General features: G+C 44.3%; 1 protein-coding gene across 1 annotated transcript; it reads left to right on the top strand.

Annotated features, from left to right (window-relative positions):
* The first annotated feature begins 723 nt into the window (after nucleotides 1-723).
* On the top strand, nucleotides 724-24367 carry MASP2 (MBL associated serine protease 2). Its single transcript, XM_084651854.1, has 11 exons — nucleotides 724-868; nucleotides 1132-1351; nucleotides 3895-4072; nucleotides 5051-5182; nucleotides 13357-13553; nucleotides 14120-14267; nucleotides 15284-15402; nucleotides 16639-16717; nucleotides 17958-18095; nucleotides 18832-18906; nucleotides 20947-24367. Exons 1-11 carry the CDS (start codon nucleotides 864-866, stop codon nucleotides 21714-21716), a joined length of 2061 nt encoding a protein of 686 aa, XP_084507980.1. The 5' UTR covers nucleotides 724-863; the 3' UTR covers nucleotides 21717-24367.
* The last annotated feature ends 39 nt before the right edge of the window (nucleotides 24368-24406 follow it).

Here is a 24406-nt window from a genome sequence, read left to right on the forward strand (position 1 = left end):
CATCTTTCCTCTTACTCCCCCTCTCCCTTTGCTGCTTGGTATGGCACGCTGCATGGGGCAGCTGGATTCTTAACCCAGCTCCAGCATGGAGGTAAAATGGCAAAGGCTGGATGTGCACATAAGGCACAGAACAACAGATTTGGGCTGGATTAGAACCAGCAGCTGGGAGCTTAAAGGCTCTGTGCCCCATTAACAAATCCCCAGCCATAGGTGTGTGTACCCCCAGTACTCTCATAGCCCTCATCACCGTAGTACCTCAGCGCCTCCTGTCTGGTTGCAGCGTTCTGTACGGCTAGTGCCCTAAAGTGTTCTGTGATCGTCCTCTGTCAGAGATGTTGGTAAAATGGATCAGCAAAGAGACCTGGGTTCCCATGCGGTTCCTTCTTGGCTCTGTGGGCTCAGGCTGTGAAAGAGACCAGGGTTCGAGTAATGTACTTATTGGGTAATAGTAACTGAAGAGCTGGCAACAGGGGGATGATGTTCCCAAACACCCTGACCACGCCCTAGCACACACAATCTTGAACTACCCTATACCTGCCCCCATGCATCCTCTCCCCTTCCCCGGCTTCTCAGCACAAATGCCAGGCCCATTGCTCATCCCTCCAGAGAGGTGGGGGCTGAAATATTTGGAATCCAGGTGCACTTTCAGCTCCTCTTTGTACTTTGAGCCAGGGTTGACTCGGGTCCTGTACATTGAGCTCGGGCCCGCTCTGCTGTAACCACTGTTCCCAGAACTCAGCCAGTTGAGGGGGGAAAGGGAGATAAACATCAGAGTTCAAGAGCCAGACAAACATAGCAAAGCAAACTTGCCCTCAGAGGCAAGCGCACCAGGAGAAGCTGCTGCGGGCTCCGACAGTGGAAGGATGAGGTGAGTCCGGTCAAGGAGGCTCTTCTCAGGTAGCCTGGGTTCTCTAGCTCTTTGTCCTGTTTTTATGTAAGGAGATGCAGCCCATCTCCTCTCCTGGGTCTTATGTCAGCAGCACTCATTTGACTCCCAGGGCATTTACAGAGGAGAGGAGCATCAGGTGCAGAGATCTTGACTAATGTCCTAGTGCCCTCGGTGTGTAGCGAACGTGATCTCTGAGCTAACGTTCACCCCCCTGGTTACTGTCTGTGTTCCATTTGGGGCAGGCTGTACCTCCTCTTGGCAGCCCTTTGCCATGGAGTGGGTAGCAACATCCAGCTGCAGAAAATGTATGGGAGGATCACATCCCCAGACTTCCCAAACGTCTACCCCAACAACAAGCAGAGAAGCTGGAATATCAGCGTCCCCAAGGGATACGCCATCCGGATCTACTTCACCCACTTTAACATGGAGCTGTCCTACCTGTGTGAATACGATTATGTGAAGGTACGCTGAGCCTCGGGGCAAAGAGGGTGTCCATGGTTATGCATGAGGCGTATGTATTAATATAGAACTTTGCGTCTGTGCACGTTGATGGCAGGCTGTATATGAGACCTATGAGAGGTGTCTGTTTGTACTTACAATATGGCATGGCATGTGCACTTCTGTAGAGACACATGTATTACTCTGGGTAATTTGCTTTATACTGTCTGTGTCTCCTGGAGCTGCATATCCCCTTCCGCACTCAGAATGAAATGTGTATACCGATATATGGCACAACCAGCTCCGGCTGGGGTCGCAGGTTTCAAGGAACCAGTTTCTCTTATGGTCAGATTTCCTTGTAATGTTTGGGTCAGCTGATTTGCAAGTGATGCATTCACATCGGCCCACAGGATCAGGAAGCATCGTTGGAAGAAAACTAGAGCTGGTGGAAATGCTGAAGTTCTGTTCCCTGGACAGATCGGACTTGTTGAAATTTTCTTTCATCCCACATGGAAACAAGAGGTCAGAATTTCTCACAAAATAATAGTGCTCCAATTCCATTTTGGAAATACTGAAACGAGCTTACAGAAGTGCGTCACTTCTCCTATTATATTATAAATTATAATCTCAGACTTTTATCTATCATCATACAATATCCTAGAAGCAAAACACTTCAATCTTATTAAAATGAAGCCATTCAGTAATTTTTCACCAAAAACTGTGACAAAGTGATACAGTCCCAGGAAACGTTTCAATTTTCTTGAATCAACATTTTCTGTCCTGTCTGAAATTTTTTGACCGGCTCTACAAAATACTTGTATCTCATGAGAGCTGTGCTGATGGGACATGGGTCAAAAGTGAGACACAGCCCAAGCAGCAGCATCAGGATGTTCATATATAGTGGTGAAGAGCTTGCGAAAAGAAAGTGGCCAATGGACTATTTGGGGGAAGTGTGAAAAAGCCTGAAAGGAGACGCTGCTGATATCCGGATCAGGGCCTGTTGTGCTAGGCGCTGTACATACATCTAATAAAAAGATAGGCCTTGCCCCAGAGAATTTACAAGCTTAGTGTATGATGAGTGGCCAGAGGAATGGGGGAAGAGGGCAGCAAACTCAGCACACCAGCTGTCCAGCCATGTGTTCATACTGATATCGGTAGGGGCATACTTGAAGGTCAGTTTGTGGTTGGGGGAGCCGTATCCACAGGAGACATGCAGGAGGCAGGTGGTGTGCTCACACTGGCAATCGTTGTTTTAACCTCAGTAGAACCAGATCAAGCATTTTAAGTAAAATCTTAATCCCTGAGTTACTCGGGCGAGATGTTCATGTTCCTCTAAGGCCATAGTGCTTTTCACCACGTCTTCCTCTGAGGCTGTACCCTGTTGGTCAGACTGCTTAGCCTCTTACCTGCTGCTAGAACTTGTGTGCATGAGCTCTCATCCCCCTCCATCCCCAGGGGCAGCACAAATCCTGTTTATCAAAAATGGCCTAGTAATGACCTCCAAAACTTTCGGGGACATGGGGCTAGGGGACTGGGATACTTGGGGAATCCAGTGGATGTTTCCCACCAAGGAACATTGCATCTGAGAGAATGTGGAAATGGAGAGACCCAGCTTCGCGGGCTTTACTGTAAATTCAAAGCTGTGTGTGTTTTAACCTGCGTTTAACACTAATACCTCCTTTCGCCTGTGACTGGCCATAGCCCAGTGGATTGCTCCCTCATAGGATCAAAGGGGAAAGCAAACAGGAACAAAACCCACAGCAAACAAAACCCTGGGCTGGTGGCCCAAGCTGGCCTTGGGGCTTTGTGTGTGTTGGGGGGAAGGGAGGGTTCAGGAAATGAGCTTTACAGCCAAGGATTTAGGGAAGGGGAGGAGAATGGGGGGCAAGTCAAAGCATGGGGAAATTGCTGTCCACTGTGTAAAATGACAGCCGCGATTGTATAACCGAATCCAGAAGGATGGTCTTCGTCACAAATGTACCCCTGAGAATGCTGTAATCTCTAAACCCCCTGATTGTCCCACTGGGGGACAAACTTCCTGGTGGTGGAAAGTCTGCCAGGAGCAGGGGACCTTCAGACTCAGCTCTGCCAGCAGAGCGGAGAGCACGTGGCTAGGGCACATGACAGATGCGCTGATTCATTCAGGGTTCTGTGGAACCCTGGCTACAAGTTAAAGCTGCTCTTGCTAGTGCCTGTCTTGGTTCTTCCTTCCTTTTCTTGCCTCTCCAGCTATCTCCAGTCCCTCTATTCCTGCTTGGTCATGCTCCAGAGGGGTGTCCAGAGGCTGCAGAGGGGGAGATGCCACAGCTGAAAGGTGGCGGGGGGGGGGTGGGGGAGAATCAAGGAAAGCTGGAAGCAGGCAGGGTGGTGATAGTTATATGGAGCTGGCAATGTGGCATACCATGGTTAGGGAGGGAACTGGGTGTGGCCCTGCACAAGGACCTACTCCTGGTCCCCCTGATTTCAGGGTTGCAGGATTGGGCTCCATATACTGGGTGGGGGGCAGGCGTGGAAATAGAAGCTGCAGCTGAGTGTAGACGTGACTAACTCCTCCATCCCCTATACAGATCAGCTCCAATGGGAAGCCGGTGGCCACACTGTGTGGACATGAGAGCACAGACACCGAGGAGGCTCCAGGCAACAGGACGTACCACTCCATCGACAACACCCTCACTGTGATTTTCCGATCCGACTACTCCAACGAGAACCAGTTCACTGGCTTCGAGGCCTTCTACTCAGCTGAAGGTGAGAGATGGGCCCCTCACTGAGGAGGAAGGGGTAGAGAAACCAACCCAGCTACGCTAGAGCCAGCTCCCCTCCTGGCCTCACGCAGACTCTGGCTGCTAGCACCAGGGGCTGGCCGAAGGAGACAGCTGTGCTTCTCAGGTGGCTGGAGACTGCCTGCTGCTACTAGTGAATGGATTAGGATCAGCTGTATTCATTACGGGTAGTGACTCGAGTAGGTGACTACAACTCAGAACATCTATCCCCAACTCTGCCACTGTCTCATTGTGTGACCTTGGGCAAGTCACTTCCTGTCTCTGAACCTGCTCTTCCCCCATGGACAAAATGGGGCGACTCCCATTTACCATCCAGGGCTTCTGCGATGGTTAATTAACGTCTGTAAAAGATTGGACAGTGCTGGAGGAGAGCAAAGCGTTAGGAGGTAGATTCCTCCTAGGACAATGGAGTACGACAGGAATCTGTGTGAGAACAGAATACAAAGCCAGCGTTAGTAATCGCTGTGCAAGACGGCACTGTCACAGCAGGCCAGGCAGAGCTGGTGTCTGGGGAAGGGGGAATCCCCTGTATGCTCCTTCACCAGCTGTCAGATTGTGCTGGGTGTTTGGCTTTGAGTTTCATATGGTGCCTAGAGCAGGGGATCTTCCAACTGTACAAGCTAAGGGGAGGCAGTGGGGGGAGAAGTGTGTTTGAAAAGCTCCAGAGTGATTCAGAAGCACCAGGCCCGTTCGCTTCCTGGGGGAACTGTACCTCTGCCTAGCTTAGGTTCCTCTGAAAGCCCCACCTTTATGTTTTACAAAGAATACTAAGGAAAACCAGCCTGGCACAGACACATGTTAAAGGGTACAGAGTCAATTTACTAAAACATGTCCCTGCTCTGTTCCCACCTCCCCGCCAGTTCCCATTACATTCCTGCACAGAGCTCCGAGAGCCCACCAACCAGTGCAGTCAAGTTAATGCTGCTGTGTTTCAACCCGCTAGATGTTGACGAGTGTGAGCAGCTGATTGACGACGAACCACTTTGTGACCATCACTGTCATAATTACTTGGGCGGCTTCTACTGCAGCTGCAGGGTTGGCTACGTCCTCCATGAAAACAAGAGGACCTGCGTAGGTGAGTCTGCCCCTCTACCCATGCGCAGGGTCAGCTGCCCCCACCCCGTTAGAACAGGAGTTCCTCTCCCCCTCTAGGCGACCAGGTCAGTAAGCAATCCATGCTGCAGCCAAGTTCAGAGCTGGCCTATGGCCCCTGCAGGCCAGCTGAAGTCACCCTGATGGGGCAGGGCATGAGTCAGTGCATGCACTCCTCAGCTGATGGCAGAGTGTCTAGCTCCTGCAGGTCAGGCATCCGACCCCTGGCATTCACCAGCCCTGGTGTCAGCAGTCTCAGAAGAGAGGCCACTGCTTGGCTAGGCATGGAGGTTAGAACATTCCAGTCGCTGCCAGAAATCATCCCTCCAGGCCAGGTTTTCAGCATGTTGGCTAGAGGAAGGAAGCCTGCCCCGTGGCTGCTCATATCGGAGATCTTCAGTCTGCAGGGCTCCCAGCCCAGCCCCTCCGGCCAGCACTCCTGCCTTCCGAGTGCTGCGATGGATAATACTTTTGAGTCTTCTGGCGCTTCAGGATCTGAGCTCGGGGCTGCTTTGAGGAGGAACAATCTGCTGCCGAGTGACAGTGGATACCCAGTTCAGACAGAGAACAGCCCTGCTATTACCTGACGGCTAGGAGAGTCCTCATGCTATTGACACCGGCCATAATAACCCACCCTGAAATAGGTGAGGGGGCCAGCCAGAGCTCTCCCTCCCCTAGCCGGCACACAGCCGGGCTGCTGGCTGTCTCTGCTGCTCTGCACATGCTGCTGAAGGAAGGTTTATGATCTGACAATAAGGAGTGAATGTCTGTCTGAATCAGTGCAACGATCAACACCTCGGGCTTGGTTCTGCCTGCTGCAAAACATGTGTAGATTCCTGGCGCCAGATTCCTCCCTGCCACATGCAGCTTCGCTGACCAGGAGCTGGCTCCTGTGCCTGGGGAGAACCAGGGCCATTTTGTACTTGGCCGAGGCTGGTGTGGAATGACATGGCAAGCCCAGCTTTTCCACCACTTTGCTATGGATTTAGATCTAAACTCTGAAGTTCGAGCCTGTCTCTGGATCTAGCATTTCAGTGCAGCCCATTGCAAACACACACAAATTGGGGGGATGTTTGGGTCCGATTTGGGAGCCAGACTCCAAGACTCGGGCATATCTCTAGTGCCTTGGGAACTTCTGCCAGCTGCCCCAGTTCCTTTTCCTCTTCCCATCACTGGGGCTTGTAACAACAGGGGGGCTGGGTTTGTTGTTTTAAAGCAAATCTCCCATCTTGATTTAAGATGGCAAGCGCTGAGCTCATTCCATCCTTCAGACTCCAAAGATCTGTTTGGAAAGATGCTGACTTCTGAAGCTGCCCCTTTGAGTTTTTGGCCCCGCTCTGGGAAGGCTGCGACTGGCTGCCCTCTTACTTATTTACTCTCTTTCTCCTTTATTTTCCAGTGTGAGATCATTAAGCTTCTCCTTGCATAGGCAGAGATCAAGACAGATGTGCTGGGAAGAGCTGGCTCATCCTTCTTCCTGACCTGCCCATAGCTGCATGTCACAGGGCCACCAGCTCCGCTTGTTTGTTTGATTAGTGACTTGCGCATGTCTCAGTTTCCTTCCTTCCAGACCTGCCTCCTGCAGACAATAAAATGGCCTTTCCTGTTCCTAAAGTCAACTGCAGCCTCCTCCTTATTTCTTTGCATTGCCATGTGCTGCTGAGGAAAGGAGAAGGCAGATAAGGCAGAGGCTGATAAGAGAGAGCCCTGCTGTTGGCAGTAAAGCTACCTAGAGATAGGACTGCCTCTGGTCTTAAGCCCATTGCTTTTCTTGCTTGACTGATCAAAGTGCTTAAACTAGAACAGGACCTGAATCCCTCCAACCCTTTGAACACTCGGTAAGTTCGATCTATTCAGACTCCAAGAGAGAACCTCGTGTCTGTGTTCAGACAAGCCAGAAGCCCCAGTTCTGAGCATGCTGACACTGTGGAAAAATCGGGATCTGGACCCAAACTTTATGACTTTAGCCACATCTCCCACTGGAAACCCAACCCTGTTCTAATGGTGCGATCTGGTGAACCCTCTGCAAAGTCTCTGGGCTCCAGGTGCTTTGCTAAAGAAAATAATGAAGATAGGCCCTGGCCCAGCGAATTTACGAGCTTAGCGTATGATGAGTGGCCAAAGGAATGGGGGAAGAGGGCAGGACAAGGCAATTAGTGTAAGCAAAGCAGCCAGCTTTTGGGGGAGCGGTGTCTTTCCGCTGAGTGTAGAAAGGAAGTCCCATCTCTTGCCTGATAGATCCAGAGCGCCCATTGTAGCCACAAGGCAGCTCAGCTGAGCTCATATGCTGCCATGTGTCCTCTGTCTGCCACTGACAAAGATAGTATCCTGGAAACAGAGGTGGATTTAAATAAGTGGCTCCATCCAGTGCCTGGTTCCTTCTTTATAAGTGGCACTGTAGCTGGCCAGGTTAACTCCTGTGGTGCAGTCTCCACTAATGTCCCCATAGCATTGATCCATGCCTCCCTCTTCTATTTCAAAGTAACACAGGAGCTGGCTAGGTAACCTCAATGGGGTGTTCACTAGCCATGTTCCAGGACCTGTTTTCTGGCTGCAAGTGGGATATTCACTAGTGGAACTGAGAAGCTCCAGGAAAATCCCCCTGAAGATAAAGCCAGGTTTTATATTAAAAAAACTAAGCAAGTTCATGAGGCCGTGGAGCCTCTTCATTGCTGAAGTTAAAAAAAGGGCAGGGGGCACTTAAAACAAGCCTCAGAAGCTCAGTCTCTCTACTCCAATCTCTGCTTTTCTATGCTCAGTTCATGCATACCCCAAATCCCTGTTCCAAGGGAAGACTGGGAGGAAGGATGGTCTAATAGGTAGAGCATCAGATGCAGGCTTGGAAGACCTGGGCTCAGTCCTGGCTTAATGACAGACTTCATGTATGACATTGGGCAAGTCATTTAATCTACGCTGTGCCTCAGTCTCCCATCTGTAAAATGGGGACAACACCACTTCCCTACCTCACAAGGATGTTGTGAGGGTAACTCCCCTCCCCTCCCCCCCCCCCCCACACACACCATGAGTGTGAAGCACTTAGATACTCTGGTGATGAAGGCTGTAGTCAAACCTAGACACCTAGAGATCACAGTGCCAATCTCAGCCTGACTAGCTCTTTCATGGGTAGGAAGGCTCTGTCCTGATGTACTTGATCTTGTCGTGAAGGCTGCTTCATGCTCGCAGTACTTCTGTTGGCTTCCATGCTTATAGCAGCTTGAGATTTTTCTGGTGGCTCAATGGCACAAATTTACGATCCACTTTTTGTTAGAAACCTAATGAGCCAGTGGCACTGAGCTCACAAGTTTAGAGGGGCTCATTTTTCAGAGTTCAAGTCTCTGGTGAACAGCTCACTGTGATTCGAATAAAAATATGGGCTAAGTATAATTGAGCACTCTCTGGGCAGCTGTAAAGGTTGGTTTGAGAAACCCAGGCTCTGCATTCCTGCTGAGAGCTGTTTGAAGATTTGATTCTTTTTTTGCTGGCTAGTTTATGAGTTTCTCACTTGCAGATCTGCGAAGTAAAAATATAGCCCTTTCAAAGGCAGCTCCCGATGGCCACATCCCGGAGATATTGAATGGAAAAGTAGAACAGGTCCTAAAGTGTTTCATCTTCAAGCTGCAAATCCCTTGGTCTGGCATGAGGTGTCTGCTCCTGTCTGGTCAGCTGGTTTTAGCTGCTGCTTGTGGCTACATATCAAGAGGGTTTATTGGTGTCTGCTCACATGTCCCCAGACTGTCTTGTTGCAAAACCACCAACCACAATGAGTCTCAATGGGCACTCTTGGCTCAAAGGAGCCAGGTTTAAGTTACGATGAAGAATGAATTAGCCTCCATCTTTGCCCTTCCTTAGTCCTCCAGAACAAGGTTAAGATTGAGGACCCATTTTCTGAATAGTGAGATGTCTGCACTTTCCTCTTCTTATTAGTATTGTGGCAGCACTGAGGGATTCCAGTCACAAACCAGGAGCCAGGTGTGCTAGGCGCTGTACGAACAGTACAAATAGACTGTTCCTGCCCCAAAGAGCTTCTCCACAAACATCTTGTTTGTGCTATGTTAGGAGATTAACACTTTTGGGGCAATTCTGGAACACAGGAATTTCCTTAATGGATCAGACCCATGGTTCATGTATTTCAGTGCCTGGTCTCTGACAGTGGTCAGTTCCAGATGCTTCAGAGAATGGTATAAATCCCTCATAATCAACAGTTCTGAAATACACCTCTGTGAGCTGTTCCTTCCTAACTCTAATTGGTGGCTGCCTTATGTCCTGTGTTGATTCCCCTTGGACATTTTGATCCTAGTTAGGGTAACTGTAATTGTCTAGTCTGCTTTTATTCCACTAAACTCTTAGTTTTATTAACATCATGTATCAGCAAGTTCCACAGGGAACATAAGAACGGCCATACTGGGTCAGACAAATGGTCCATCTAGCCCAGGATCCTGTCTTCCAACAAAAAGAAAAGGAGGACTTGTGGCACCTTAGAGACTAACCAATTTATTTGAGCATGAGCTTTCGTGAGCTACAGCTCACTTCATCGGATGCATGCCATGGAAACTGCAGCAGACTTTATATATACACAGAGAATATGAAAAAATACCTCCTCCCACCCCATTGTCCAGCTGGTAATAGCTTATCTAAAGTGATCATCAGGTGGGCCATTTCCAGCACAAATCCAGGTTTTCTCACCCTCCACCCCCCCACACAAATTCACTCTCCTGCTGGTGATAGCCCATCCAAAGTGACAACTCTTTACACAATGTGCATGATAATAAAGTTGGGCCATTTCCTGCACAAATCCAGGTTCTCTCACCCCCTCACCCCCCTCCCAAAAACCACACACACAAACTCACTATCCTGCTGGTAATAGCTCATCCAAAGTGACCAACTTTATTATCATGCACATTGTGTAAAGAGTTGTCACTTTGGATGGGCTATCACCAGCAGGAGAGTGAATTTGTGTGGGGGGGTGGAGGGTGAGAAAACCTGGATTTGTGCTGGAAATGGCCCACCTGATGATCACTTTAGATAAGCTATTACCAGCTGGACAATGGGGTGGGAGGAGGTATTTTTTCATATTCTCTGTGTATATATAAAATCTGCTGCAGTTTCCACGGCATGCATCTGATGAAGTGAGCTGTAGCTCACGAAAGCTCATGCTCAAATAAATTGGTTAGTCGCTAAGGTGCCACAAGTACTCCTTTTCTTTTTGCGAATACAGACTAACACGGCTGTTACTCTGAAACCTGTCTTCCGACAGTGGTCAATGCCAGGTGCCTCAGAGGGAATGAACAGAACAGGTCATCATCAAGTGATCCACCCCATTACCCATTCTGTAATTATATGCAACATTTTAAAAGTATTTCCTTATATCAAACTTTAAATTTCTTGGCCTTTAATTTCATGTAAGCGTCCCATTGTTCTTGTATTGTCAGAGAAAGTAAATAGTCTTTGGATACCATGGATATGCACAAAATATGGGAACCCACCTGACCACTTCTGGAACATTCATTATCTTAGATTCCTCTATCATGTTGCCCTTTACTCTCTTCTCTAACTAATCCCAGTATTTTAAATATAAATATATATGATGATTACAATTAATATAGTATATAATTTCCCATGTATAATAAATGGAAACTAAGATCAGGTAGCCTAGCACAGAGGTCATTTAACAGAGATGGCCCTGTCCCACACTTTTGCCTCCACGGGGGTATTCCTAATTCATACAGTAGATGCAAGGCATGGGTGAAGGCTTGTGTAGGTAAGGTATTGGATCTTTGGAATGAGAACATGCACTATCTCTTTCTTTAGGCTAGAAGGGTATTGCTCCTTGGCTCCCACCTGTTTTATGACCACTCATAAGGGTGATAGGATTAGCTTAGCCTCTTGTGATACAAGGGAAATGAAGTTTCTGGAGAGCAAGCAATTTTCCACTACCTTGTTTGTGACCAGGAAGGAGTTAACGTTTTGTATTGAATTGGACTTCCTTCTTGTTCTGGCCCTGTGATGGATGAAAGTGAGGATGTGGTCATGCTACTTTCCACCAAGCTCTTAAGGGCAAAACAAAGAACTCAAAGTCTCCGAATCAATACTGTAAGCAACACCATCAATGGCTCAGGAAGGCATATCACAGAAGATTAATAGCACAATGGGGCCCTAGTTTTCTGTCTAATACTCACCAAAGGCTTCAGTACATTGAGGCACAGACCATAGAATTACAGGGCCATCCATTTAGTGGGAAAAAAATGTGGCAGTGACTTAAAGAAGAAAGCAATTTCCAATTATTCTCCTGGCGTGTGGAGTAGGAGGAAGAGATGGGTGTCAACATCTAACATAGCTCAGCTGATTCCTTTACACCAGCTACAGGAAACAAAGTGAGCAGCAGCCTGGAAGAGCAGAGTCAAAATCAGCTGCCAAACTCCTGGCACTTTAGTGCACCAAAAAACTTTCTCACTCCTGCAGGGCAAAAGCAAATGCACTCTGCAGGTGGGACGGGCACTTCGACCAGGACTTTAAAATTGAGTGTGTGTTCAGATTCCATGACAGAGGGGCCTGGTATTAAAGCGAAAAGCCTAACCATCTGTATGTTGTTCTCTGATGTTTGGGTGACAAGGTCGCTGCTTCAGGGGTTTGAAATACAATGCACTCTGATGCTTAGGTACCATGGCAATGGATAGGTTCATGTAGTTGCTCAGAGCTGCTCCAGAAGAGCCGGTCAGAGTTATGGTTCTGAAACTTCAGCTTGCTCTGGAAGGATACTACCGCTCTGCTTATGTTTCTATCAAGAAACATAAGCAGAGCCCAAAGTGCGTTACTGTTTGTATTGTGATAGCGAAAGTATGCTAGGCACTGTTCAAACACATAACAAACATATGATCTCTGCCTCAAAAAGCTTACAATGTAAATCTGAGCATCAGCACACAGGCTTGTTGTATAATTGAGGGTCAGGTGAGAATAGGTTTCATTCTCCAAAATAAGAGGAGCCCACAATTTTACCATAGGAAACCTGAGAATTATTTAAGTGGCACGAACATGCTTGGTGCCATACAATAGACAGTCCCTACCCTGAGAAGCTTTCCCTCTAACTAGACAACACAAAACATGACAGGGAACCCATAGGAAAGTTCTGTTTTAGATTGTTGAGTGTGTTTAGTAATGGGGGGTGGGGGTTGTGATGGCATTTTTGTTGTCAGGGATTAGGATTGTGGGCCTAAGGATATGTTTAAAAAGCTAAACAGTTTTCCCTTTTATAATTAATTTAGCTTTACCAATGCTGCTATAGACTGGACAATATGCCAAATTTAGCAACTGGTCCATCATTCCCTATTAATTAAAGGAAGCTGCTCATCTGACTCTTGGCAGCACATCATAAACCCTTGGTACCCAGCTAATCAAAGCACCACTTTGCAGCAATCAACAAGCAGAGAGCCTTGTGGTTGTTCCTCCCTGTCTCTCTTCAGCAGGAAGCATTGGGGCTCCAAGTTCAAGGGGCACAGCTGGTTTTGCCCAGAGAATAAAGTATCTTAAATCTCTGGCAAAGGAAGAAGGATGAGATGTATCGTGAGGTTTCTGGAAGTGAGGGACTGATAGCTTTGACTAGAACCATGCAGTGTCTGGCTACAGTAGGAAAGCCACGTGTTTAGCAGCTTACAGTGTTGCTGGGGCATCACAGACCTGACATACAGATTCTCTATTTCACTCCTGCCTGCATCCCAGCTCTGTCACATTCTAATATTTCCCAGCCAACCACTGCTGGACCGACAGAGCCCTACCATTGCCTCTTAATTCTGACCTGCAACACCCTGGCTATTAAGGTTCTGGCTCCTCCTCTTCTTCCCACTCAATCCCTGCCCTTGTCAAGGTACCATTCCTGAGACAGCACTGCTTTATGGTGCTAGGCCTCTAACTATGCCCCAAAGTCACTGATAGATCTAGTGACTTTTGCAACAGGGACAAATCCAGACTAGGGACACCTGTAAGGCTCCCCTCTGTCCCCACCCCCATACACAATTTGCTTCCCTTGTGCCCTAAGCAACTATTAGAAAGTTATTCTCCAGAAGAGAGACTAGTGTAGAAGAGGCTCTGCAATCCCTACTATGCGAGGAGATGCAGCTCTAGGGGAAATTATCACTGTTACCATTTTTGTTTTTCTTCTTCTAGCTCAGTGTCAGAACAATGCTTTTACTAAGAGATCTGGAGTGATCATCAGTCCCAATTATCCCAAGCCTTATCCCAAACTCTCCACCTGCAGCTACACTATCCGGGTGGAAGATGGCTTCATGATCATCCTGGAATTTGTGGAAACCTTTAACGTGGAAAGTCACATGGAAACAGTGTGTCCCTATGATGCCCTTAAGGTCTGTTGAGTCTCATTGTTTTTTCATCACAGTCTTGGTGGCTGAGCCTACTTTCTTGCTGCACCTTCCTCAAATCGTACCCTTTATCCCTTGCCCTTTAAGGTTTTCTTGTTTGGGAATGTCACCAAGAACAACACACTTTCATAAGATGATTGGGAAGCAAGATTCCCGGCTTCTATCCTAAGCTCTGCCCTTAACTCACTGTGTGATTTTGGGCAAGTGACTTAACCTCTTGTAGTGACAGCTTGCCTACCTGTGAAATAGACATAATATCTACCTCATGAGGATGTTGTAAGGCTTAATAATATTTCTAAAGCCCTTTGAGATGCTTTGATGAAAGATGCTCGATATGCAATTATTGATGACTTGCTATCAATCAAAATAACTATAGCTTTGTTTCTATTGAACATTTAACAAAATTTATCATCCCCTAAGAGAGCCATAGCTAGAGGTTTGCACAGTCCCTACCTGCGTGTCCTATTGAAGTCAAGTTGTATGCTCCTTAGATGATCTGAGTATCCTGGAATGGGCAAAGCACGGTTGTCTGACTCTTCTCACTGTTTCAGATTAAAACACCCAAAAAGGAATATGGCCCATTCTGTGGACAGAACATACCTCCAAAAATTGAGACAGGCAGCAATGTTGTGGATATTACTTTCACCACCGATATCTCCGGAGACCACACTGGTTGGAAGATCTCATACACTACAACAGGTGGGTAGCTCTGTTCTTGCCATTTGTAAATCTAGCTCTTCTGAAGGAGGCAGGGCTGCTGATGCTGATTCCAGAGCCAAATTTCTTTATGCTCATATTAATTCTTGCTACATTCTCAGTCTATCACCTTTTTGACTAGGATCAGTAGTAAGGGTATTTCTGTGAGATCCATTTCACTGGCAATATTGCCACGCTACTCATTTCAAATTAACCTGCACTTCCTGCCGCATCAGGAGCTTGATCATGTAATGAACCTGGTTATTGTGTAAGTGTACCACTTCTCTATACTGGATGGAATCAACTGCACTTCATAGGCTCGATGCTACTCAGCAGTGATTCTCCTTCAGCTCAAGTAGTAAGGGCTTGCGCTTTTGGAGCAGGAGAATTTCTATCCGTGTGAAGTTCCAAAAGGCCAAGGTGTACAGCATAGTAGTAACCGATGCACTGCTGTTTGCTACTGTTCTGTTACACTACCACACAGTGCATCTCTGACACTTCTCCCTACTTAATTTTCAGCTGCAGAGCACTCCCAGGACTTCATTCCAGGGACGCATACACAGCAAGCAAACCCTTCTAAACTGCTTTCATACTTAGTTTTCACTTGCTTCATTAACCAATGTAAAACCCCTTGAGGAGAGCCAGAACAACAACGCAGGGTGAGATTCTCCTTGGGTCTAGCGTCAGAATTGTCTGGCCTGGCTCTGGCTTTAAGAAACAAGCACCCAGCTTGGTAGAACTATGAACTGGTGTCTAGGCTACAGAGACGCCCTTCACTCCCAGCTTGGGGAAGACTAGTCAGTCCTGTGTGACCCAGAATCGGCGTTGCTAACTGCAGCCATTGGTCATGAGTACAACACAGCAAATTTACGCATTTCTCTATGAAATGTTTCCTTTTGGTCTTAGTTACGCTGTGAGGGGAAAACATGGTATTTGGTTTCCTAATAGCAGATTTAGAAACAAAGATTAGAATCTGCCTTAGGAGGAAGGATAATGTTTTGTTTTCCATCCCGCTACAGCTTTGCCATGCCCCAGTCCTAAAGCACCACCCCATGGTCACATCAATCCAGTGCAAGCAAAATACATCCTGAAAGACTACTATACTCTGTCCTGTGATACTGGATATGTACTGTTGGAAGTAGGTAAACCAAGGCTTCTCCTTCTCTGGTTTCCCTAGGGAGGTTAATTTGTGGAATTAAATGTGTTTCTCTCCAGTTAGCCACTGTACAAAGTAATTTAACGTCTGTACTATTCCTAGTGTAATTGTGGGTGCATCAACTATACACACACAGTTTGCATTAGTTATTTTTGCAGTTGTGGTCCTTCCGAAATTGTCCTTTCCCAAACAAGTTTTAGTGTCCAGATTTAGAAGCTTTCTGGACATCACTTACAGTTTTGTCTGTAATTGAGTTGGGAGCTAGAGAATAACTTTAAAAATGTTTACCATGTTGACTTAATGGAACAGAATGATTTTTTAAAAAATTCTTTAAATTGTTACTACATCTCTGTAGAGGGAGTTTTTAAAACTAGATGTTTGCTCTCTATTGCTGCACTAGAAGACATTTTACATTCAGTCCCATAGCATTTCAACTTCAGTGTTTATGAGGTAATTTCTGAAGATATTCCAAATACAGCACCCACTCAGAGCAAGCTTTTGAGATCACAATTTGGCTCTTATTATTTAGTTTCACACAGGCTTATCTTCATGATCAATACAAAAAGTGTACTAGCTCCACATTAATGGTCTTTCCATTTTCTACACATTCACTAAGATTCTAGAATCTATCCTGCTTTTGACAGTTTGAGGACATTGCTGTTCATGTACATACCTAGGATAACTAAATGCATCTGAGTTGTGTGAATTTAAATGAATAATCAAAATGAGATGCAATAAAGGGTCCGTTCATGTAGCGAAACAGATAAAATCCAGAAGATACACCATGCTCTTACTTGAATATTTTTATATTACTTTAGCCGTCTCCATTGTTAACCATTAGGAGCACACAGCAGGCATAAATGGGTAGAACTGCTACTCCAAAACAAATATCCAGAACTGTTAAGTTACCCTCACTTATTCCACCAAATAGTGTTAAGAAAGGTTATGTTTGTGTCCAAGATGAGTGCAGTATAGGAAATACCTTTTCCCCTCACTAAAATGATATATCTACTGTTTAAGAACAAAGTAGGACATCTGAGAATCGCATCACAAACCTGTATAAATCTGTTTTATGCATATTTTTCATTCCATATCAGTGAGCTAAAACCCTATACATTATATTTAACTGACGCATTCTCCCAGTGAGCAACATCATGATTATTAATGAAGCCGAGTAATTTTAGAGAAATAAATACATTTCCTATTTTCCTCTTGCAGAATGAACTGGTTTTAAAGTCTTTTAAAGCAGAATGTCAAAAGAGTGGTTCCTGGAACAAACCAATTGCAAAGTGCATCAGTAAGTCAACACTAATTGTTTTCAACTTTGCAGTATACCAATGTCTCAATTCTTCTGTCAAACACAGAATATAAAATTACCTTCATAAGTGCCAAGATGTAGGAGGCAATATAGGTTTGATGGGTTTTTTTTTAGTTGCGTAAAAGTCACCCCTTTTATTATTTCAAATGTATTTCATATTCAAAAATTGGAAGCTGCCTTGATTTTTTCCACCATTCTTTAAAAGCATGTTTTAAAAAGCAATGATGGTGGCAACACGAAGTTAATTTACTTGGAAACTATACTACAGGTATCCAGAAACTGATCAGAGCTATTAGCATAGAGGGAAAACTATTCCAATTGTTCAATACCTCCCCTCACAAATTACAACTACTTTGTGTTAAGTAAGTTCAAATCCTCACAACACCTAGGTGGTACTGCAGGTAGCGACATACCCATTTTGTAGGTGGGTAAATGGAGACACAGTGAGGTAAAAGGACTTGGTATAGATCAGCAAGCAAGTCACTAGCAGGTGGGAACAGAATCCTGAAGTCCTACTTCCCAGTGTCTTGCTCTAAGAACTATTAGGCATAGTCTCTTCCCTTATAAGAAATGTAGAATTCTAGATTTATCCATACTTCCTTCTGGGCTGTGTCATAACAATTACCAATATGAACGACATACTGTAGATAGTAGACTGGTCTAGATTAGAATGCAGGTTTGTTTCCTTGTAAGGCCCTGGGTGTAACTGCTTCCAGAACCCAAAAGTGCTACCTTTAACTTTAATTTTACAAAAATGTGTGTGTCTGGTTGCATTATAATTTATTCTTCAGAAGATAGTCCAATAATTCCACTTGACCCAGACTTTCCCTCATATTCACCATCCAACCTCCTCCCCCACCCCCAGGAAAAAACTTGGGTAAAACAAGTCTTGCACTGTTCCCTCCCTGTAGAGCGGCACTCAAGAGTCGATGCACAAACACTGAAAAGGGCCATTCTTTTTAAATGTCTTCTCTAGTTTTAAAAAGTTCCCTTTAAGCAGCTTTCAAAGTGCATCCTAAAGAGCTACAGAGATTATCTCCTGTCTCCGATGGCCACTATATAGTAGGACATGAAGACAGCAAACTTCCTTCCATGACACACTCTCAACAGGGGTAGGAGCGAATCAGCTCCTGCCCTCCTGGCTTGACTGTTGCAGCCCATTTTTACGTTGGTAATTAGAAGAACCTTTCACAATTCTGTCTTTCGGAACTGTTTTCAGTTGTTAACTGTGGTCGACCTGAAGACATAGACAACGGCACGATTACTTACATCACAGGACCAGAGGTGACCACCTACAAAGCTGAGATTCAGTACAAATGCGAGAGCACCTTCTACACTATGAAAGCAAGTAATAATGGTAAGGGGAGACCTTATACCTTACAGCCTGATCCTCAGACGCTGAGAACAAGCAACTCCTGACATCAGTGCTCAGCACCTCCCAGGTCCCGGCCCTGCATTAGGCAAGAACATTTAGAAATCAGGCATGGGGCACAACAAATTCAGCCAGTCACTGTGACTGAGAGGTTCAAGACAGTATTTTTCTCTGCAGCTGGTGAATGCGTGATGGTGCTGTAGCATGTACTGGCAATACTTCATTCAGATCAGTAGAACGTGGCCCTAAAAGATTATATAAAAGATTAGTTTAATGTTGATCTCTTTGATTTAAGAAACGATCCTTGGGTGAGGGCTGGCTCTGGAATGCTACAAAAGATCCGTTTCAGAGGATTTAATTAATATACCTAACACTTCATACATGTCCCTTACCCTGCAGGGTGTGGAATTTACATTCAAGTCACATCTGAGGGTGCCACTTTACAACTGGCAGTGGTGGCTTTAGGCTTAGGTAGGATACTTATGCTGCATAAGACCCTGACCACCCACATCTCACAGCCCAGTTAGAGAGAGGGATGATGCACAGAGCCACCTTCCCATAGGAATTCACAAAATCTAAGAGGGTAGTAGGACCTGAACTCTGAGAATTGAAAAACCTCTGTACTTATATAGTCAGATACAGCCACGTTCTGTAGATGCAGAGCTTTAAAAACATGCTGGCCACTTAACATGTGCAATCTTGCCTTTTCTATAACATGCAGGTAGATACCAGTGTGGTGCTGATGGATACTGGAAGAACTCCAAGAGAGAAAAAGCTCTGCCAATCTGTGAGCCAGGTAATGTATGAATTTATACAAGGAGTTTATAATTGATGTAGATTAGCAAGAACTTGATATCAGGATAAGAAGTGCAGCTTTGTTTAGTATAATTTGTCTTATGAGTGGTCTTTAAATAGTGTCGTTGCCAAAAATTACACTAGTACCTGGTCCTTACTCATTACGTTCTATACAAGGATCTGGCAGCATGTTGGGTACCCTTCAGGCATGCCTGGATTCTCTCACCTAACCCATGCCTCATCGTCTATATTGCTATTTATAATCATGCTGGTGGAGCTACCCATGTAGGTACTCCACATGCAGCTGACATATGACATATCCAGCATAGACATACCTGTAGAAGTGGTGTCATCCAAGACTCAACAGGATGGGGAACATGATATAATTACAGTAAAAGATAAAAGAAAGACACATTGATGGGTCTAAATTTTCACAATATCCAGAGTTCAGCTAGGGTTCCTTTAGTCACTAATTCTTTTACAGTGGTCCCCATTTTTAAGAATCCCTCTTTTGTCCTTCTCCTGCATTTTCCACCATTGTTAACATGGAGGCTTGAAGCTGAGCACCTCTCACGTCCCATCAGGACAGTGGAAACTGTGGATTCTCAGGACCTCTTAAGCTCATACCTGATTCTGTCTGACCCAATTTACAGTAGAGCAGATGCCTCTTTGAGCCTGGTACCAGAGGCAGGAAAAAGTTTCACAATAAAATTAGAATTTCTTAGTTTGTATAGTCAACATAGGTACAGTTTGCATGAGTATCAGGCTAAAGCAGAAAGACTTGAGTGAAAACAAGCCCATTGTCAGGTAGTTTTACTGCAGAATGTCATGATTTTGAATGTTTGGGCAATTAAATTACTGACTTTGCAACATTGCCTAATTAGCTGGTATTTAGAGAGCATTGTATGCCAGTGTGGATTATACACGTGTACCATGCACCCATAGTCAGAGAATTTGTAAGTAGCATTTACTGCTCTGTGCACGCACCCTGGCTCGCCTCCCACTTCCAACCAAGGTAATAGATTGTGGGGCAGACGTACTACCTCTTCAGTTCCTTCTCACTGCTGCACGGCCCAGGTTGAAGCCTTTAGCGACCTCCTAGATATCGGTAAAGCAGCCACATAGCGCTCCATCCACATTTGCAAGGCATTACACCCTGCTACAGGACTCGGCTGCGGATGCATCCTTTGGGATGGAGGTTCTCCATTCAACCCTACTGCCCTTATCCTCACACCTACCTCCTCCTTAGGTACTACTTGTCAATCACCCACAGTGGAATACAACAGGGACCATCACTTGAAGAGGAGGAACTTACTTACCTGTAACTGGAGTTCTTAGAGATGTGAGATCCCCCTATCCACTACCCACACTCCTTCCCCTCTGCTTCAGATCTTATCTGATTTGCAGTGGAGAAGGAACTAAAGAGGTGGTTGGCCCACTCTGTCCTTTATTACCTCAGTCAGAAGCACAAGATGAGCCAGAGCACATGCACAGACCAAACCAACACTACTTTCAAATTCTCTGACTCTGGGCACATGCATAACCCACAGTGGAATACAGATAGGGACCACACATCTCAAAGAACTTCCAGTTACAGGTAAGTAACTTTCTCATCTTCTCCTTGTGCCCAAACTTTATATGTAGCCTCTTTCTTTATTCTTAAAGTAGGATTCTTCAAGTCATGGTCCCTACATGTATTCTGCTCACAGTGCAAGAAATTAAAGGTGGGATTTTCAGAAGTGCTTAAGTGCGCTAGGAGCCCAAGTCCCCCTGAAAATCTCACCCTAAATCAATATTATCTGACAGCATCAACCCATTTGCGAACTTAAATTTGCAACTGTGCTCTTGTCTAGGTTTTCAGGCTGGTCACAGATGAGAACTAAAAATCATTTGCAAATGATTTCACTGTTCCAAAATTGATTAACTAGTTAGAAGCAATGTCTACACATGGTGACTTCAGCTGAGCCAGACTTAGTAACCAGTTGTCATACTCCAAATCTTTACTAAATATTTGTCACTTCATGTGCTTCTCTCCCATCAGTTTGTGGAATACAAACGAGGACAACCCTGGAACGTATAATTGGAGGGAAAAGGGCAAAGCCTGGACAGTTCCCCTGGCAAGTTATGCTAATTAATGAAGACGGAAGCCTAGGCGGTGGCGCCCTCTTGTATGACAATTGGGTTTTAACTGCTGCTCATGCAGTCGTCAATCAAATGGACCCATCAACTTTGACAATCAAAATGGGATTTCTGGACAAAAATTCAGCTCACTACCAACAAGCCTGGGCAGAAGGAATTTTTGTACACGAAGGTTACAGTGATGGCATGAGTTTTAACAATGACATTGCCCTGATTAAACTGAAACATAAAGTCCCAATTAATGCAAATATTACACCCATTTGCTTGCCAAGAAAAGAAGAAAGATTCCATGTGAAAACAGATGATATGGGAACTGTAGCTGGCTGGGGAAGAACTGAAAAAAGGAGGCTTTCCCCTCATCTACTGTATGTTGAATTAGTAGTTATTGACAACAGAAAGTGTAAAGATGCATTTGCAAAGCTGCCAAGTGGAAAATCTCTGCTAATAACAGAAAACATGTTGTGTGCTGGGGAGGAAGAAGGGGGAAAAGATTCTTGTCAGGGTGACAGTGGGGGACCATTAACTTTCGTAGACAGCCTGACTAAGAAATGGTTTGTTGGTGGTATTGTGTCCTGGGGCGTAGACTGTGGGGTTGCTGGCCAATATGGGGTGTACACGAAACTGATTAACTACATTTCGTGGATTGAAAACACCATTTTGAAAAATTCTTAAATAGTCTCTTATGTGCAGTGACAATGAAAAGTGAGTAAAAATAACACTCTCCCTTTTGGTACATTAAGACATTTAACAGATCAGATTCCAGTTTTGTAATATTTTTAAAGTTGATTTAATAGATTTCAGTTTGTGTCAATTAATACTTTCAGGTGTTATATCTGCCCAACTAACCTAATCAATTAGTTTTACACTCAAATCTTATTTTAAAGTTGCTTTCCATACCTGTTGATAGGTGGAAGGCTCAAAAGATCAAGGGAAACTGTGCATGTAGCAGCACCTTGTTTAGTTCATGTAAATAAACTAAAAAAAAGCAGATTACAGAAAACTCAAAATCTTAGGTGTTAAATACTTTCCATCTGAAAGTTAGTGTTAAGTCTGCAAAAAGAAAAGGAGGACTTGTGGCACCTTAGAGACTAACCAATTTATTTGAGCATGAGCTTTCGTGAGCTACAGCTCACTTCATCGTCCACTTAATGTCATGGATCCCATTCCTTTTAAAAAATACACATGTAATGAAACTATAGTAATGCCAATCTAGTTAATAGAAGAACATACTTGTTGACAGTGCGAAAGTTTAGCACTTGTTATATTAGCACAGCCATAAATATTCCCCCTCAAGTTAGAATACAAATGTCAAAATCAAAAATGTTGACTAGTTCGAGACACTTGCTGCCTCTGATAAAATGCCAACAGCTTCAGCTGGACAGCTCTGCAAGATGATGGCAGAGTATGGACCGAACGTTTCTGCTCTATTCTTAAGAGCCAGTTTAGACGTAACTAAGAACAGAGTAAACACCCTTAATAATAATTGCAGGGATCTTATTATAATAATCTGCCTCTACAAAAACAGACAGAGTAGAGAGTTAGTACAACCAAGATTCCTAAGGTGTTTTATCATTTACAGTCATCACTGAAATATAATTAATAAATTAATAAGTCATGTAGTGGTCCAGTCTCAGTACTCACTCATATTTAAAGCAGTACTGCCCAGGAAACTGTCAACATCCCATCAGTTTTAGCAGTACATTCCCACTAGTCAGATTAAAAAAGATTTAGCAGGTTACCCTAAAAAGTTTGCTCAGAACCTTTTATACTAAAATGTAATTTTTTTTATTTTTTATTGCTAAATGAGCCTGAAGAGTATACCCTAATTATATTAAAAACTGGTTGTTTCTACGATCATCTTTTGTCTATTTAATCATGTTATTGTAATACATACTTGAAATGAAAATTGTTAAAAGAACAAGACAACGCTCACAGGTGGTGACAAAAATACCTTTTATTAACTCACTTAAAACATTAGAATATAAAAAGCATTTAGAGAAAATGACCAATAAAGTCTGAAAATGGCTACAAAACTTTCAGGAATTTCTTTGAGGGTCAGGGGAGAATAAAATTCATAGTAAAGATTACCCAGTGCTGCCAACCTGTTAATACCAGATCCTCAATTTAAACAAGTTTAAACAAATTAAAGCCATGCTAATGACAAACTTACCATCAGGTTCCTTGCAGGGATGCCACCGTTTTAAGTCTTTGGAGGTCCCAGAATACCATTTTTAACTGTTACTCAGCAGCAGTAGCTGGTAATAGTGCAAGTGCTAAAATGCAAAATTCACAGATGGTACAGAGTTTGGAAATAGTATCTGATTTAGGTGCAGAAAAATTAAACTTTTTGCAAAGGGATTTGAATAGTGAAAAGATTTGGGATTACAACTTATTTCTGGAGAGATCACAACCCCCTTTGCCTTTTTTTTCCAAGTATGTAGATTGAGACTTAGTTTCCAGTTATCCCCTTGGACTGGAGTTAAAGTAATACCAGTGCAAACAGCTAACAAAAATTAGATGGTCTCCGCTTCATGAGAAACCACATTGAGATGCAAATAAATAGGATACATCCTAATTAAGATCCACTTTATGAACTTAAATATCCAAGTCAAAGCAGAAACTAAGGTAAATTGCCCTAAATCTCTGTATTCAGAAGCTGCAGAATATAAAATAACGTAATAAAAGGATCAGTGTGGTGTTGGATTTCAAGCACACACTAATCAATTTCTGAAGATCTAATACTTATGGAAATAACCTTGCTGGATGTGTTACTACTGGATACATTTCTCTTTTGGAGATAAGAAGCCTCTTATAAATTCATCAATACTTTCTTCAGGTGGACATTCTTCATCATGAGCTAATATTTTATTTTAGCCACAAGTTTACAGTTTCTTCTGTGCTGAAATTAGAGCGGGAATATTTTCCCTTTGGTTCCCAATCAGCAGGCTGATTGTAAAGCAGCCTACAATATTTATTTTGCTTTACATTCTCATCCTCAAAGGAGCTGCTTTGGAAAATACATTTAAGAGCAGCAAGTCTACTGACAGGTATAAGTGTTATCTACTTCCCCCATCACCTGTTCTCCCCAATTCCAAAAAAAATCCACCCCACTTCCTAAAAACAAGTAGGAGTTTCCTTGGTGAGGATGCAAGCTGGAGGGAATGTCTTACCATTTTAGGTGAGGGTACCCAACCTTGTGAGAACTGGATTTTAGATATGTATCACAGAACAATGCAAAAATAGACAAAGGATTACAAGTTGGGTGTCAGGTATCAATGCATGATGAGTGATGGATCCATTTGACTTGTCAACTTTTAAAGCATGCTTATCTGAAACAAACTGAATTACTGCAAAAACAACTT

The sequence above is a fragment of the Lepidochelys olivacea genome, assembly GCF_965140295.1.
Source record: "Lepidochelys olivacea isolate rLepOli2 genome assembly, chromosome: 18".
Lineage (NCBI taxonomy): Eukaryota > Metazoa > Chordata > Testudines > Cheloniidae > Lepidochelys > Lepidochelys olivacea.

Coding starts and splice junctions, on each gene's coding strand:
- MASP2 (XM_084651854.1), top strand. Junction 13,554..14,119: donor GTCCCTATGATGCCCTTAAG/GTCTGTTGAGTC, acceptor TCACTGTTTCAG/ATTAAAACACCCAAAAAGGA. Junction 18,096..18,831: donor TATGAAAGCAAGTAATAATG/GTAAGGGGAGAC, acceptor TATAACATGCAG/GTAGATACCAGTGTGGTGCT.